The sequence below is a fragment of the Cavia porcellus genome, unplaced genomic scaffold (genome assembly GCF_034190915.1).
Source record: "Cavia porcellus strain 051 isolate PalLab524CR breed Dunkin Hartley unplaced genomic scaffold, mCavPor4.1 scaffold_9, whole genome shotgun sequence".
In the NCBI taxonomy this organism is placed as follows: Eukaryota; Metazoa; Chordata; class Mammalia; order Rodentia; family Caviidae; genus Cavia; species Cavia porcellus.
This window is the reverse complement of record NW_026947492.1, coordinates 73,252,689-73,267,910: the sequence shown is the minus strand read 5'-3', so window position 1 is coordinate 73,267,910 and position 15,222 is coordinate 73,252,689. Positions and strand designations below refer to the sequence as shown.

General features: G+C 39.2%; 1 protein-coding gene across 6 annotated transcripts in view; it reads left to right on the top strand.

The window, feature by feature from the left end:
- Positions 1 to 2,467: 2,467 nt before the first annotated feature.
- The window catches only part of Ric3 (RIC3 acetylcholine receptor chaperone), a 61,140-nt gene continuing 48,385 nt past the window's right edge, over positions 2,468 to 15,222 (top strand). For 2 of the 6 annotated variants that reach the window (XM_063256683.1, XM_023561704.2), the window contains exon 1: positions 2,468 to 2,672. In XM_063256683.1, the coding sequence (XP_063112753.1) occupies positions 2,549 to 2,672 (124 nt within the window). In that variant the 5' untranslated portion in view covers positions 2,468 to 2,548. The remainder of the gene's footprint in view (positions 2,673 to 15,222) is intronic. The other 4 variants (XM_063256682.1, XM_063256684.1, XM_005000190.4 and 1 more) reach the window with 3 other exon arrangements.

Genomic DNA, 15,222 nt, shown 5'->3' with positions numbered 1-15,222 from the left:
GACTCCCTCCAGTTGTCACTATATCTTTAATCATTTCTTCTTTCATGCAAAATTTACACAAAGTGGCTTGTGCTTGCTCTCTCTACTTCCTTGTTATTTGCTCATTGTTCAGCCTATAGCTGTCACAATTCTGATCTCGGTTTTCTAGCACTTTATTTGAAAAACTAAGCCCTTACTTGGAGGATTAAATCTGAGTTTTTAGAGAGGTTATGAATTACTGTACACTCCTGGATCCAGGACAACATGAGTCACCAAAGGGAGCAGCCAAGCCCAGCACCCAGGCTGTCCAAGAGCCCTGTCCACTAAGGATGTCCCCGTCTCTCCCAGCCTCACACTCCACCTGGCTGCAACAATGAATAAGGTCCTAGCTAAACATTCCATGTTTTCATCTTTTTTCTAGGCCACCTCCAGGAATAATACGATCATTAGCCCTTCTTACCTAGCCCATCATCTGAAGTTCATCTATTTTAGGGCATCTATTTTCACAAGGTCAAGCCTCTCTACTGCAGCACATATTTTATTCTGACTTCATCTTTTACTCTTCTCTGACTTCTCAAACTTTCCACTATACTTTGCCTTCTGGAGTCAATGTATGTCACCAGAAATCTTACATCATCTACTTCTTAGAAGTTTTTTCTTAATTATTATTCTAACAAACACGAGGCTATTCCCTCAGGCTCTGTTTCCTTTGCAGTTTTCCCTAAGTAAAAGTTATTTTTTCCTCCCATGATTCAAGACCTGGAGTGGAATAGTTGCACAGTTTATTCATCTTTTGATGCTTCCAAATTGCTTCCTTGCTCACCTCACCGAAAAGTAAAAATCAAACTCCAAAAAACCCAAAAACAAACCAAAACCCCCTCACCACTCTTTAGAAGATTGTCACTAACTGTTCATTTTATCTGTACCGCCTTACAACATCCCTGTAACTCTTCATTCATTCAAGATCACTGTCTTTACTTTCATTAGGTCCCTGTCCTCACATGTGGGAACTTCAACATAATATTGGAACCTAGACTACCACTGTGGTCTTCTACCACTTTACATAAGCACTTTTACTAATGTCATCTTCTCCCACACTTCATGTATGAGTTGATGACTTCCACATCTTTTTCTAGCCCCAATCTCTCTTGTGAACTTCAGATGCATATATATAGCTGGATATTTCTATATGGATGTTTCATGAAACTTCATTCTCTAAAACTGAATACACCATCTTCTCATCTATACTGCTATATAGAATTAAAGTCCACTCTGTCACCCAGGCCAACAATTTGGAAGTCATACCTGATTCCTTTGCACTTATGAGAGGTCATCTCCCATCAATCATCTCCTCCCTAACCTGCACTTGTTTTCCATGAGTCTACAGTTTCTTTGATTCATCCTCTCCAGAGAATAAAACTGACAAAGAGAGCAAGCTCTAGAGTAAGCATGGGTTCAAATAATGGTTTCCAATTACTTTGCAATTGATGGCAAATTTCTTAGGCTTTTTGAACCTTACTTTTCTCTTCCATAAAATGGGAATGTAATACTGCTTCATGAAGTTGTTGGGAAAATCAGTTGAAGCATGATACATAAAATGCCTGGATCAGAGTAAGTACTCCGAAACTTAGTGATGCTGATGATATCAATGATAATCATGCCCAATAATGGCAATAGGGATAACTTGGGAAAGAGATTTGAAGGACCTCACCTGCTTCTTAACTTGACTTTCAGCTAGTCCTTCGTTATTCAACCCCACTCTACATCCCTGAGTTTAAAGGAAACTAATATCTCCAATTCCTAAGACTTCATAGGTTCTTAGGCATGCATAAGTTTGCTTCTTATAGGCTTTCTTTTTGTAGTCACCCAACTTTTTATGCTCTACACTTGTATTGTTCAATATGGCAGTCAACAAACTACAAATGGCTACTGAGTCATTGACTGACTTGGTGCAACAGATTTTGCAGTGATATTTGGATGTATTGTTTGACATAAAGATATTATTTAAATCAACTTCATGTGATTATTTTTACTTCTAAAAATATAGCTACGAAATATTACAAATGTGGTTGGTATTGTGCTCAATTGGACGATGTTGCTATGCATCTTAATACAAATCTGACATTTTTCATCTGCCGTTACGTTTCCTACTTTCCGCTTTAGTCTTGTAGTCTACACATTTTATTTCTTTATTTTCAGCTTTGGGGGGGGGAATAAAGCTAAGCGCCTTCGGTGAGTGGTGGTGGACAGCGGGAACCAAGGTGGGTAACTGACAGGTGTTTGGGCGGCAGGATGCACAGCACTCGGTGGGAGAGGGAGCGAGCCAGAGGAGGAGTCTGTAAGGGGAGCGCGAGTCACGACCCGGGTCGCCCCTCGGAGCAGATCTTCGCTCAGCCGCGCAGGTAGCGGCCGGGATTGCAGCGCGCCTTGTCCCTCGCGCGACCCCGTCCTCGCAACCTGGTTCGTGGGGTCGCGAGCGAGCGAGCGCCTGCGCCGCGGTTCCGGTTCCGGGTCCGGGAGCTCTGGGGTTGGGCCCGGCACCTGCGGCGAGGCGCCGTGCTGAGCAGCCATGGCGTACTCCACCGTGCAGCGGGTGGCCCTGGCCTCGGGGCTCGTCCTGGCTGTGTCGCTGCTGCTCCCGAAAGCCTTCCTGTCCCGCGGGAAGCAGCCGCCGCCGCCGCCGGCGCCCGAAGGTGAGGAGGCCGGGACCGGGGCTCGGGGCTGCCGCGGGGTCGGGCCTTCGCCAGGCCGCTGGACGGGGCGGGCGAGGCGGTGTCTGCGCGGGTCCCGGCGGCGGAGCGGCCACCCAGCGCAGCCGTGCGTGTCCCTCCGCCGGGCTCCCGCAGGATTTGCTAGGGACGCGCTCACGCGTGGGCTGTCTCGCAGCCCGCTTGCTAGCCGCTGCTTCCAACTTTCCCTCAAAACACTCAGTCTCGTTCCTATCCGTTCATCTGAGTCAAAACTTTTTAGAGTTTCTGGCTTTTTTTTTTTTTTTTTTTGTCCTGTTTTGTATGAAATAAACTCAACTGGAATTGGTATTATCTTAACTCGCTATGCAGTTTGAGCTCGTCGTTGGGCACTCACTGCTTCAGGGTGTGTGTGTGTGTGTGTGTGTGTGTGCGCGCGCGCGCGCGCGCGCGCTTATGCATGAGCACCTTTCAAAATGTTACTTGAAGACTTTAGTAACCTAAGTTTCAGTTCTTGAGGTAAAGATGAACAAAACACTACATTCCCCCTGCTTATATTTATCTGTGAATCTTTTGCAATTGACGTAATTGTGGTATTTAAAAGTCCATCCTTTCCACTGCATTCAGGGTTGCTTGTTAACAGAATTATGGTCAAAGTATGGCTACTGAAGGCAGGGAAAAGGGACAATTCTCTATAGGCCACAAAGTTCTACCGGTCACTTTTTACTGTAAATTATGCCCATAACATCTTTGAGACATGATTTTAGTCTCCAAACTGTTCAACCTGTTGATTCCTGGACAGCTCCATTTGAACTGCAGTTGTTTTTTCTCTTGTGTATATTAGCTGTAGTTGGAGCCTCCTAGGTTATAAATATTGTAAATGCAAACTATCAAGCTCTAGTGGTAGTGGGCAGATTGGAATTGATAAAACTTATTCCTGTAGGACTGTTTGGAGGAGATTTCTTCAGTAGAATTTGATTAACTTTATGCTTGTAAGATGGAAAGAGACTTCTAAAATATCTTTTCATATTTGATTTATTTCCTTTTTTCTGTCTGTCTCTTATTGCACAATCCAAAATATTTTTGCTCACTATCTAATAACATTATTTGCCTTGAAGAAGAGTAAATTCACGATGATCCTGAGCAGTGAAGATTCCCCTAAAAGTTTTTTTTTTTGTTTTTAACTGATTTGAAGTCTCATTATGATGAATTATCATGAAGTAGTACTATTGAATAGGAATGGGAGAGAATCTTGTGAAAGTTGTAGAGGGTACAGAGTGGAAATTAGACATGGCTCCTCTTGAGAACCCAAGTGCTAGTACTGTAGTAAGTGTTCTCAACTTAGGATAGTGGCACTTTTCTCTGTTCTTGGAGTGCTCTTCCCTTAGCCGCCTTCTCTTTCAAGTTTCTGCTCACATTTAACCTCCTTACTTTCCCTGCAACCACAACTAAAATAACTTTTCCCTATTGTTCTGGTTCTCTCATGGTTTATTTTCTTTGTTACTAAGTGTGTGTGTGTGGGGGGGGGTAATAAATGGAGTAAACTTTTCTTAGCTATTTACTTCTGTGTGTGCATGTGTGTGTGTCTCCACTTTCCAGAATGAAAGCTTCACAAGAGCAGAGACTTTGTCTTCCCTGTTTTACTGCTAGTATCTGGCATATAGCGGGCAGTCAACAAATACGCATAAATGAACAGATTTGAGATTATGAAGCTACTAGTATTGTCAGTTTTCTTTTACTATTACAAGTCCTGAAATGGTATACATTAGGCAAGGAACTAATTTGAATAGTTTAGTCCAATAACCGAAGTTTGCTAATTGAAATTCTTACCTTAGCACACTGACATTTTTAAAAGCCATGAATCCTAACCATTTTGTGGTGATGTAAACTCTGATAAAAGTTGTAAATTTTCTCTCGAGAAAAATTCCATACCATGTATACATATAACTCAAAATCTGAATATCAATTTAGAGAAATTACAAGATTCAGAAATCCCTGCTTTAAAGAAAGTAACAGCTCCATTGAAAATTATTATTATTATTATTATTTGTGGTACTGGAGATTGAACTGACAACCTTGTGCTTGCCAGGCAGGCGCTTATGCTGCTGAGCTAAATCCCCAATCGCATTGAAAATCCTTAAAATTTATGTTATTACACTTCCATTTTGCCTACTGGGGTATGTTAAGCATAGTCCCCTTTCCACATGACAACTTTTCAGATAGTCTTAACAAGTAATTATGTTGTATGCTGTCATGTTTGTAGTATACACAGTGTATAGACTGTGCATCCCAAGAAAAATGAACCAAATGGCTGCCTTAAGGATCCCACAGTATAGTAGAAGAAAATAGACATGTCACAGATAAGTGCAAAGGATTGTCAGTTGTAGGTATTTAGGTCTATATGGGAACAGTGGAGTCACATACATGTAGTGGTCAGTTTTATCAGTACACCAAAGCCCTCATAAAGGAGGAGGAATGTCTGTTTTGTTTCATAATAGTTTTCTTGGAATCTAATTCTCAAACTATACAGTTTGCCTGTTTAAAGTGTGTAAGTCAGTGGTTTGCAGCCATCATCACAATCAGTTTTGGAATGTTTAAAGGATAAAGATACTCTACCTTTTAGTCAGTATCTTCCCAACTTCTCAGTTCCCAGCCTTAGAAAGCCACAAAGCTACCTTCTGTCTTCGTAAATTTGCCTTGATCTTTTGTGATTGGTTTCTTTAACCATAGTGAGTCCTGTGCTCATCCATGCTGTAGCATATATCAGGACTTCATTCTTTTTATGGCCAAATAACTGCTATTAATGTTTGTTTACATATTTTTTTTCATTTTTATCGGTACCAGGGATTGAACTCACAACTGCCTGCTTGCAAGGCAGGCGCTTATGCCACTGAGCTAAATCCGCAGCCCCTTGTTTACATATTTATGTGGGTTTATATTGTCATCCTTCTTGGCTGTGTTCATTTGGAAAATGTGAGCATTTCAGGGTGACTGAGACTAAGAGGAAGGTTTCTAGATTATATGATTATTATGTGCTTAGCTTTTAGGGAACTGCTGTTTATTTTCCAGAGCAATTTTCCCATTTTACATTCCCACAAAGAGTATATGAAGTTTTGTTTCTCAACATCTTGCCAACTGTAGGAACCCAGATTGACCTGTCTACAACTGTCTTGAATTATAACTACTATGATTGTCCCTGAGTCACCACGATACCCTCTCCTTCATAGTTTCCAGACATACTATAAATAAACAAAATCATTAGAGTGGTGTCTGAAACGCTCTAAACACCTGACACCATCAGTATCAGGAATATGCCTAGTGTGTTTGATACTATCTTGAGATAAACCAAATACATTCCAGCTTGGTTGAAGTCACTTTTACCCAGATCATGGGGACTTACTGGTCTTGTTACTGCCCTTGACAACACTTCTGTCTATAAGTTCCAAATAAATAGTTACCTGTTTAGTTTTGGCTCTGTCTGCCTCTTCTTCCATCTCATGGAAACTTGCAGCTGGTTTTCTTATACTCTGACCAGGTTTTTCTCCCAAAACTTATGTTATTGGTCTTTTTTTTGTGATAACCATCCTAATGAGTATGAAGTTGTGTGCCATTATCACTTTATTTGTATTTCCCTGATGACCGATAACATAAAGCATCTTTGTGTGTACTAGATACAATCAAAATATATGGTGAATGTTTGAATTAGAAAAGCTTAAGACATATTGCCATTGAGACCCTCAAAATACCCACCCTTGCTTTGACTGTTTATTGTTTTATGAATTCTTTGTGTCTATGTATTCTAGATACTAGTCTATTGTTTTTGATATACAGTAATTGAAGTTTTTCTCTTCAGTGGCTTGTCTTTGAAGAAGAAACTTTAAAATTTTGATGAATTTTCATGTGTCCATCTTTTTCTTTTGTTGCTGCTGCTTTGAATGTTGTATGTAAGACAAATACATCATCGTATCCAAGATCATGAAGAGTTATGGCTGTGTTTTTAAGTTTCATAGTTTATGCTCCTGCATTTAAGTTTTTGAGCCTTTTTATGTTCAGATGCACTGTTAAGTCTTATGCAGTCATGGATGCAGCTGGGTCTGGTGTTCATGATTGGTTCATTGTCTGGCATTGGAATTGGTGTTGTGAGTACTGCACCTGCCCAGGGGTGGCACTAGCATGCAGTGTAAAGGTGGGAAGGAGATGTGCTCTGCCCTCTTTTGCTCTGTTTGCTCTTGCTAGTTGTAGTGGCTATGAATGGCTGCCCCTCAGCCATGCCATCCTGCCTTGGAGCCAGCTGAGTAAGGACTAAAACCTCCAAAACTGTAAAAAATAAACCTTCCCTTGCTTCATTTTGGGTGTCAGATATTTTATCTCAACAAGAGAAATGTACCTAAGACAAGTCTTTTAATTTTTGTATATGATGTGAAGTAAGGGTTTATGATGAATGTACTCATACAATTGTCCTAGTACCATTTATTTTTTTTTTGAATAGGCTCTTCTTGAAAAGGCTCTTCTTCTTTTTTAATATTCTATTTACTTTAGTTTTTATTATTTTTAATTCAATACTTTAAAAATACACCATTGCAAACATCATTCCAAAATTGTTTCCTGCATATATTGAATTTTTTAAAGAAAAAAATAACAAAATTTCAAAACATGGTAGATGGTGAAAATAGTTAATACATGGCATATTGTTAACTTTAAATTAGCTACTCAGAGTACAAGACATCTGCATTTAATTGTCCAAACAATATTAACACAAACCTTTCTTTTCATTGAAGTAAGAAAAATTAGTGATATAACTACCATATATATATATATATATATATATATATATATAAAATTTATTTCAGTTTCTCATACTAGGGTGACAATGTGATTTTTATACATGCAAGCCTAATTTATTTCACTTACGAGTATAGTCTAGTTGCATCTGTTTACCTATAAACACCTTGTTTATCCTTCTTTATGACTGAGTAATGATCCATTGTATAAAAAATCACATCTTTTTTTATCCATTCTTCAGTTGATGGGCATTTAGGTTGTTCCCAGGATCTAGCTATTACAAATTGTGCTGCTACAAACATGGGTATGCATATATTGCTGTGGTATGATGTTTTTAATACTTTTGGGAAAATACTCAGAAGAGGAATAGCTGGGTCAAATGGAACCTCCAATAATTTTTTTTTTACCTCCAATCATTTTTTGAGAAACTCCCACTGATTTCCAGAGTGCACTAGTCTATACTCCCACCAACATTGGCAAAAGGTTCCTTTTCCCCCACAGCCTCTCCAGCATTTGTTATTGGTTGATTTCTTGATAATAGCCATTCTTTCTGGGGTGAGGTGGAATCTCAGTGTTGTTTTATTTGCATCTCTCAAATGATCAGTGTTGTTGAACATTTTTTCATATGTTTATTTGCTGTTGGAATTTATCTAAGAAGTATGTATTCATCGCAGATGCTCACTTTTAGATTTGATGTTTACATTTTGGCAGCCTGATTTTTTTTTTTTTTAGTTCTTTATGTGTTCTTGATAGCAGTCCTTTGAGGATGAGCTGGCAAAATGTTTTTACCCACATTGTGGGTTGTCTTACCATTCTGTTGGTGGTTTCTCTTGCTGTGCTAAATCATTTTAGTAAGATGAGATCCTCGTTGTCGATTCTTTGTGATATTTCCTGCATAATCAGGGTTTTATTCATGAAGTCTTTACCTAGACCAATGTCTTCAAGTGTTTACCTATTCTGTCTTCCAGCAGATTCAGTGTTTCTGTTTTAAAATTTAAATCTTTGATACATTCCAAATTTAGTTTAGTACACAGCGAAAGATGTGGGTCCAGTTTTAATCTTTGGTATGTGCAGAGCCAGTTTTTCCAGCACCATTTATTAAGGAGGCTATCTTTCTTTCAGTGAATGTATTTGGCACTTTATCAAAGATAAAATAGCTAAATTTGTCTTGAGTTGTTTCTGCACCTTCTAATTTGTTCCATTGATCTTCAGATCTGTTTTTTGTTTGTTTGTTTGTTTGTTTGTTTGTTTTTGACAGTACCATCCTGTTTTTATCACAGTAGCTTTATAGTACAGTAGTATAATTTCAAGTCAGGGATTGTGATGCCACCTGTCTTGCTTTTGTTGCCCAGAATTGCCTTTGTTATTCTAGATCTCTTCTGGCTCTAGATGAATTTTAGGATTGTTTTCTCTAATTCTGTGAGATATTCTATTGGAATTTTGATTGGAATTGCACTAAATCTGTACATCAGTTTGGAAATATGGCCACTTTCACTGTCTTGGTTTTTCCTACCGAAGAGCATGGGATATCTTCCATTTTCTAATATCCTCATCAATCTCCTTTTTCAGAATACTGTAGTTTTCAGTGTGGAGGTCTTTTACATCTTTCATTAGATTGATTCCTAGGTGTTTCTTTTTTTGGATGCTATTGTGAAAGGTGTTATTTCCATGATTTCTCTTTTAGTGAAGTTTGTTATTCATGTATAGGACTATTGATTTTTGAGTGTTTACTATATAATCAGCTGTTACTGAATTTGCTTATTAAATCTAGCAGGTTTTTAGTAGAGTTTTTGGTATCTTCTATGTAGAGTAACATGTCATCTGCAAATAACAATAATTTAACTTCTTTTCATATCTTTTTATTCATTTTATTTCTTTCTGTTATCTAATTGTTCTTGCTAAAGGTTCTAGGATTGTGTTGAATAAGAGTGGAGACAGTGGACATCCTTGCCTTGTTCCTGATTTTTAGAGAGAAACTTTTCTGTTTTTGTCCACTTAGTATGCTGTTAGTTGTTGGTTTGTCATAGATGGCTTTTATCAAATTCAGATGAAGACCAATATTCCAATTTTCTGTTGGATTTTTATCATTTTTATCAGTCATGGTGCTGGACTTTGTCAAAAGCTTTTTTTGGGGGGGGAGTCTTTTAAGATGATTGTACAATTTGTGTCCTTGCCTCTGTTAATATGTATTACATTTATTGATTTGCATATGCTGAATCATCCCTGGGATGAATCCCATTTGGTCGTGATGTATAATCTTTTTTTTTTTCATTTTAAAGAGAATAAAACCAAACAAAATGAAACAATGAAACCAATCAAAACAAAACAATGAGAGTGATACAGGACTTCAAAACAAGATAATAGGAAATCAACAGTGACTACCATAATGCCTCTTGTTATCTTCAAAATAGCTGCCCATACCATCAGACATAATAAAATCAAACAAAACAGACAGAATAAAACCAATCAAAACAAAACAATGAAAGCAATAGAGAACTTCAAAGCAAGATAATAGGAAATCAGCAATGGCTACCATAGTATATCTTGTTATCTTCAAAATAGCTGCCTGTTATGATTTGTATCTGGGTGACCTGCCAAAGCCTTATGTAGTTGTGGAGGTGGCTGAATCTAGCTAGCGTTTGTGATTGCTTTGTTGTTTAGCACTGGGATTGGCAGTGTGAGTGGTGCACCAGCCCAGGGGCTGGTGCTGGCATACAGTATAAGGGAGGGAAAGAGATGTGCTTTCCTTTTGCTCTTATCTTTTGTGGCTGCCATGAATGGTTTGCCCTTCTGCCACACTGCCCTGCCTTGGAGCTAGTGGAGTGTGGACTAAAACCTCCACAAACTGTGAGCTAAATAAACCTTTCCATCCTTCATTTTGAGTGTCAGGTATTTTGTCCCAGCAGTGAGAGAAAAATAATTAAGACACTGTCCATACCATCAGACATAATAGAATCTAAAAAAACAAAAACAGAATGGAACCACCAAACAAAACAATGAAAATGATACAGGACTTTAAAACAAGATAATAGGAAATTAACAGTGGCTACCACCTTCCCTTTTTAGATGTTTCCTCCTCTTTTACTTTCACAATATCTAATAAACATTTTGGATCCCACTACTTCAGTTTTTTTTATACAAGGTAGACAACATGATATTCACCCGTGAGTCCGAACCATTTCACCCATGAGCATGATCTCAAGTTGTGTCCATTTACCTATAAGAGCCTTGAGGTTATCTTTCTTTATAGCTGAGTAGCATTTTGTTGGCAGCCACAAGAGAACTCTACATTTCCAGGGAGAAGAGTTGCAACAGAATAAAAAATAAAGATAGAAGCAGAATTCAGGAGTCAGTTGGAGGCTTTCTTCTGGATAGAGGGAAGAGCCGGATCATAAACCTCAGTGTGTTTATTTATACATTTGTATCACACTCCTTTGCTTAACTAGAATGCTTATGCCCTGTGTTTGGGGGTTGGGACACCTGTTCACCGGCCAGCACTCCATGCCCTCAGGGTGCCCCTTGGGGGCACTCCTGTTCAGGCACTTGTGCTTTTGGCTCCACATGTGTGAATGATCAGTAGCTCAGTAACTGTTAATTAGGGGCTTCCTGGTAAAGAATGAGACTGGGATTTTTCCCAAGCAGCTTCTCCTTTATTCACCAAAGAGAACGTTAATCGGTAATTCTCCAAGCCCAAAAGGTCCCCTTAGTTGTCTTAGCAAATTTCAGAATACCCATTTTGATATTATTATTTTTTTGTCTTTTTCGTTTTTATCGGTACTAGGGATTGAACTCACGACTGCCTGCTTGCAAGACAGGCGCTTATGCCGCTGAGCTAAATCCCCAGCCCCAATTTTGATATTATTTTGACCAGCTTGTAATGCATACTTTAAAATCTACAACCCAAATTAAATTATGAAAAAAATGTTCCAAAAATATAAAAGAGAAGGAAAAAAATTATTGAGCTCAGAGTTAAAAAAAAAACAACTGTTTCCAGATGTGACAGACAAACACACAACTTTATAAGTTGATAGACAAACAGATACACAAGAAATCTGACAGTCAAAATGTCTTATGAAATTAAAGTGCACTCAAATATATTTTTAACTGAGTTAAATTGTAAATTCACTTATAATTTTAGGAATTTATAACTATGAATAGACTTCAGATTTTGTTGTAAGTCAATTAGCAGAGATCTCTTAAGCTTTTACCTCTAGTTAATATCTATTTTTGTACATTTTTCTTAAGAATATCACTATCTTTCTGCCATGTCTCTCTCTTTCACGTTGCTCTTAGTTCAGTTGTATCAGTACACTTTATCACCTTACTCAGACCTTGATTCCTATTTTTGTAATCTCCTGGGTATCCTGGGTGAGTTCTTCTAATTCAGGCCCAGCCCCAGCCTTGTCTGTCCATTGTGGCATGGTCTCTAAACCATCACTGTCATCAGCTTTTGAACGATGAAGTCAATTTCTTTTCCAGATCTGGGTTCATGATACAACCAGACAGCATGCTCTGGCACCCAGATGCGCTGTTAAGCATGTTTTGGGAAAACACAAGCATACCCTCCTCCCCAAGTGAGCAGTGGACTAGGTCCCTTCCATTGTTCAGTATGAAGATCTTTCTTTTAGAAGGGAAAACAAAAGGTATGAGGGAAGCAGATTTAATTAATTTATCCGAAAGATAATGGCAATCATGGTAACACCAGGGAAGTTCGCTACTGCAGTTTTCCAAGAGGATGAGAAATGCCATAACTACTATTGTTGAACCCAGTATATATCAGAGGACCCAAAACTCTTGGATTTCCTTTCCTTATTTGTAAATTTCCTAATTTTTTGTTAGAGAAAGAATGACTAATTGAGTGATATAAGAGTTTAGTGTGACCCAAGCAGTGCTTTGAATAGAGTGAATCATAACCTTAATTTCTCTGGTATAGCCAGCATCAGTGACACCAGGCATCACCTGGAGACTTTTTAAAATGAACCTGCTTCAGGTTATCATGAGACCCACTGATGCAGGAGGCAATGATCCTTAGATTCCTGTAGGAATAGCTTGAGGTCCCATTTCAGGACTTAGTACAAATCTGGACAAGGGACGAAGGTCCCAGCCTTTTGTCACTCTCCAGAGGTCAGAAGTGTACTTGGCTTTGGAGGATTAAGGTTGGGGAGGAATTAGGGGAAGCGCTTTCATTGTTTGGCAGGACTGGAGTGAGCCCCGCTGGAAGCTTCACAAAATCGGTCCACATTAGTTTTAGATTTGCACTTGTTTGCCCAATGATACCCTCATCTATATCTTCACACATGCTAGGTTTTGTTAGAGGAACTGGTAATGGTTGCGCTGTCTTCACAGGTGCAGTAAAGCAGTTTTGGGCAAAATGCCCTCAGCCTCCACAACTGAAACAAATAACCTTGTTTGTAGGCTGTGGGTGAATAATCCAAGTAATAGCTGCTGCTAAGGCAGCCCCTTGCCCATATGAGGGGCCAGTGTCGGCACAAATTTGAATCATCTCAGCTACTATGATCTGTTTTTATGAGTCCTTCAAGCTTCTTGACATCACTTATTTGTATTCTCAACTTCTAACTGCTGAACCATCAACTTTTGGCCTCTGTGTCATTTATAATTTTCCCACTAGCCTGAACACACATGTTGCAAAATCCTGAAAAGGTCTATCAGGTCCCTGATGAATGGAAGTAAGATCAAGGGATGTCTTACCCTTTGAGGGGAGTTCCTACCAAGCCTTTGTGGCAGCTGTTTTATTCTGCTCTTAGACTTGCAATTAAAAATTAGGTTGATTTGTGGCAGTAAAGGCACTCTCTCATATCAACATATCCTTTGCAGTGACTTCCTTTAGCACTTAACTATAAGGAAGAGAGACAAAATGGCTGTTCTTAGTGTGAAAATAAATTTTCACTCTGTAGTGCAGCTAAACTTCTCCAAGTTGAAAAGGTGGAAATCTCAGCTTGTGGACTGCTAAATTTATGGGCATTATAAATAGAATTTACTACAAGACATTCCTCCGTGTGGATGGCTCTTTCCAGGCTTCTACCACTCCTTCCCCATCTAACTGAACAAAATCACAGACTACACTCTATTGCGGGGAAGACTGTTCCACCATCTCCCTATCATTTAGAGCCTGGCTTTAAAGTAATGCTCGGAGCCGACTGCTTTGTGGTTGACTGATCAGAAAAACATTTTCTAAAATAAATTCACAAAAATAAATACAGAAATCAAAAATACAACAAACATTTCTATAAACAGTTACATACATCATTTCTATGAGCATGCTCTTTGAGAACTGTTTGCCCCATGTTTAATGGTAGGGTTTTTTTGTTGTTGTTGTTTTGGATTTTTGATACTGGGGATTGAACTCATAACCTTGCACTTGCCAGGCAGGTGCTTATGCTGCTAAGCTAAATTCTCAACCCCATGTTTAAAACTTGCTCAATTCAATACAATTTCTTTCTCTCTAAGCTCTAATCTAGTGAGCATGCTTCTCTCTCTCTCTGGCCCTAGTGAACCTACTTTTCTCTCTCTGGCCCCAGTGGACCTGTTTCTTTCTCTGGCTGGCCCCTCTCTCTCTCCAAGTGTAGCACCTGATTAACTCACTATCGGTGCAGTTTCTCTCTTTTTGCACACTCTTGGAAAGTGTCCCCTTGCTTGCTACTTCTTACCCTCATCCGTGTTTGGATGCCATATGTTAGTTGGAAGAATGGTGAGAGTATAAAAAAAATATAGATAGAAACAGAAAGCTGGGGTCAAGTGGAGCCCAACCTCCGAATGGGGAGGAAGAGAGTGATCAACCACTGCAATGTAATTTGTCATACCCCAACGCTTTGCTTAACTAGCTTGCTTAAGCCCTGTGTTCTGGGAACTGAAACACCTGTTCACCTCTAGCACTCTAGCCCTCAAGGGCGTTTTTCAGATGCTCTGTGCCTTGGGACACTACTGTTCCAGCACTTGTGCTTTTGGCTCCTACCTGTGTGAACAGTCAGCTTTGGGAGCTCAGCTGCTCCCAACAGCTTTCCAGTGTATAAAAATATAAAAATGTATCTTTCTTATCTATTCTGCAGTTAAAGGGCAGGCTACCCCTTATTTTTTCTGTGTCCTTGTTGCACGGAGCATTGTCTTCTCCAGCCTTCAGTCCATGAATTTCCTTTCGAGTCAAATGTGTTTCTTGTATACAGCATATTGATGGGTCCTGTCTCCTGACTCACTCTGCCTGTGTTTCTTTTTATTGGTGAATTGAGGCCATCTACTCTAATGGTTATGACTGACATGCACTGGCTCATCTGTGGCACACCAGCTTCCATCTACTGGCACCTCGACTTTTCCCCTCCATTCAAGTTACCTACCCTGTTTGGTGACCCCTCCTCTGCTGCTGTTCCTGAAACAGTGGTCATCTTTCTTACTAGAATGTCTTTTAGCACTCTTTGTAGGGTTGGTTTGGTGGTTATGAATTCCTTCAGTTGTTCTTTGTCATGGAAGTATCTTATTTCTCCATTAATTTTGAAATATAGTTTTTCAAGATACATAAATCTGGGTTGGAAAATGTTTTCTTTGAGGCCTTGATACACTTCACTGTAAGCTCTTCTTGAATGGATGGTTTGTATTGAGAAGTCTGCTGTGATTCTGATAGTTTTCCTTTTATAGGTGATGTGTTTCGTTTCTCTAACAGCCTTTAGTATTCTGTTCTTGTGTTGAATTTCTGGGATCTTGGCTTGAAATTCCCTTTGTCTGCAAATAGTGTAGCTAACCCTGCTTTTTTCTGGGTTTCTGA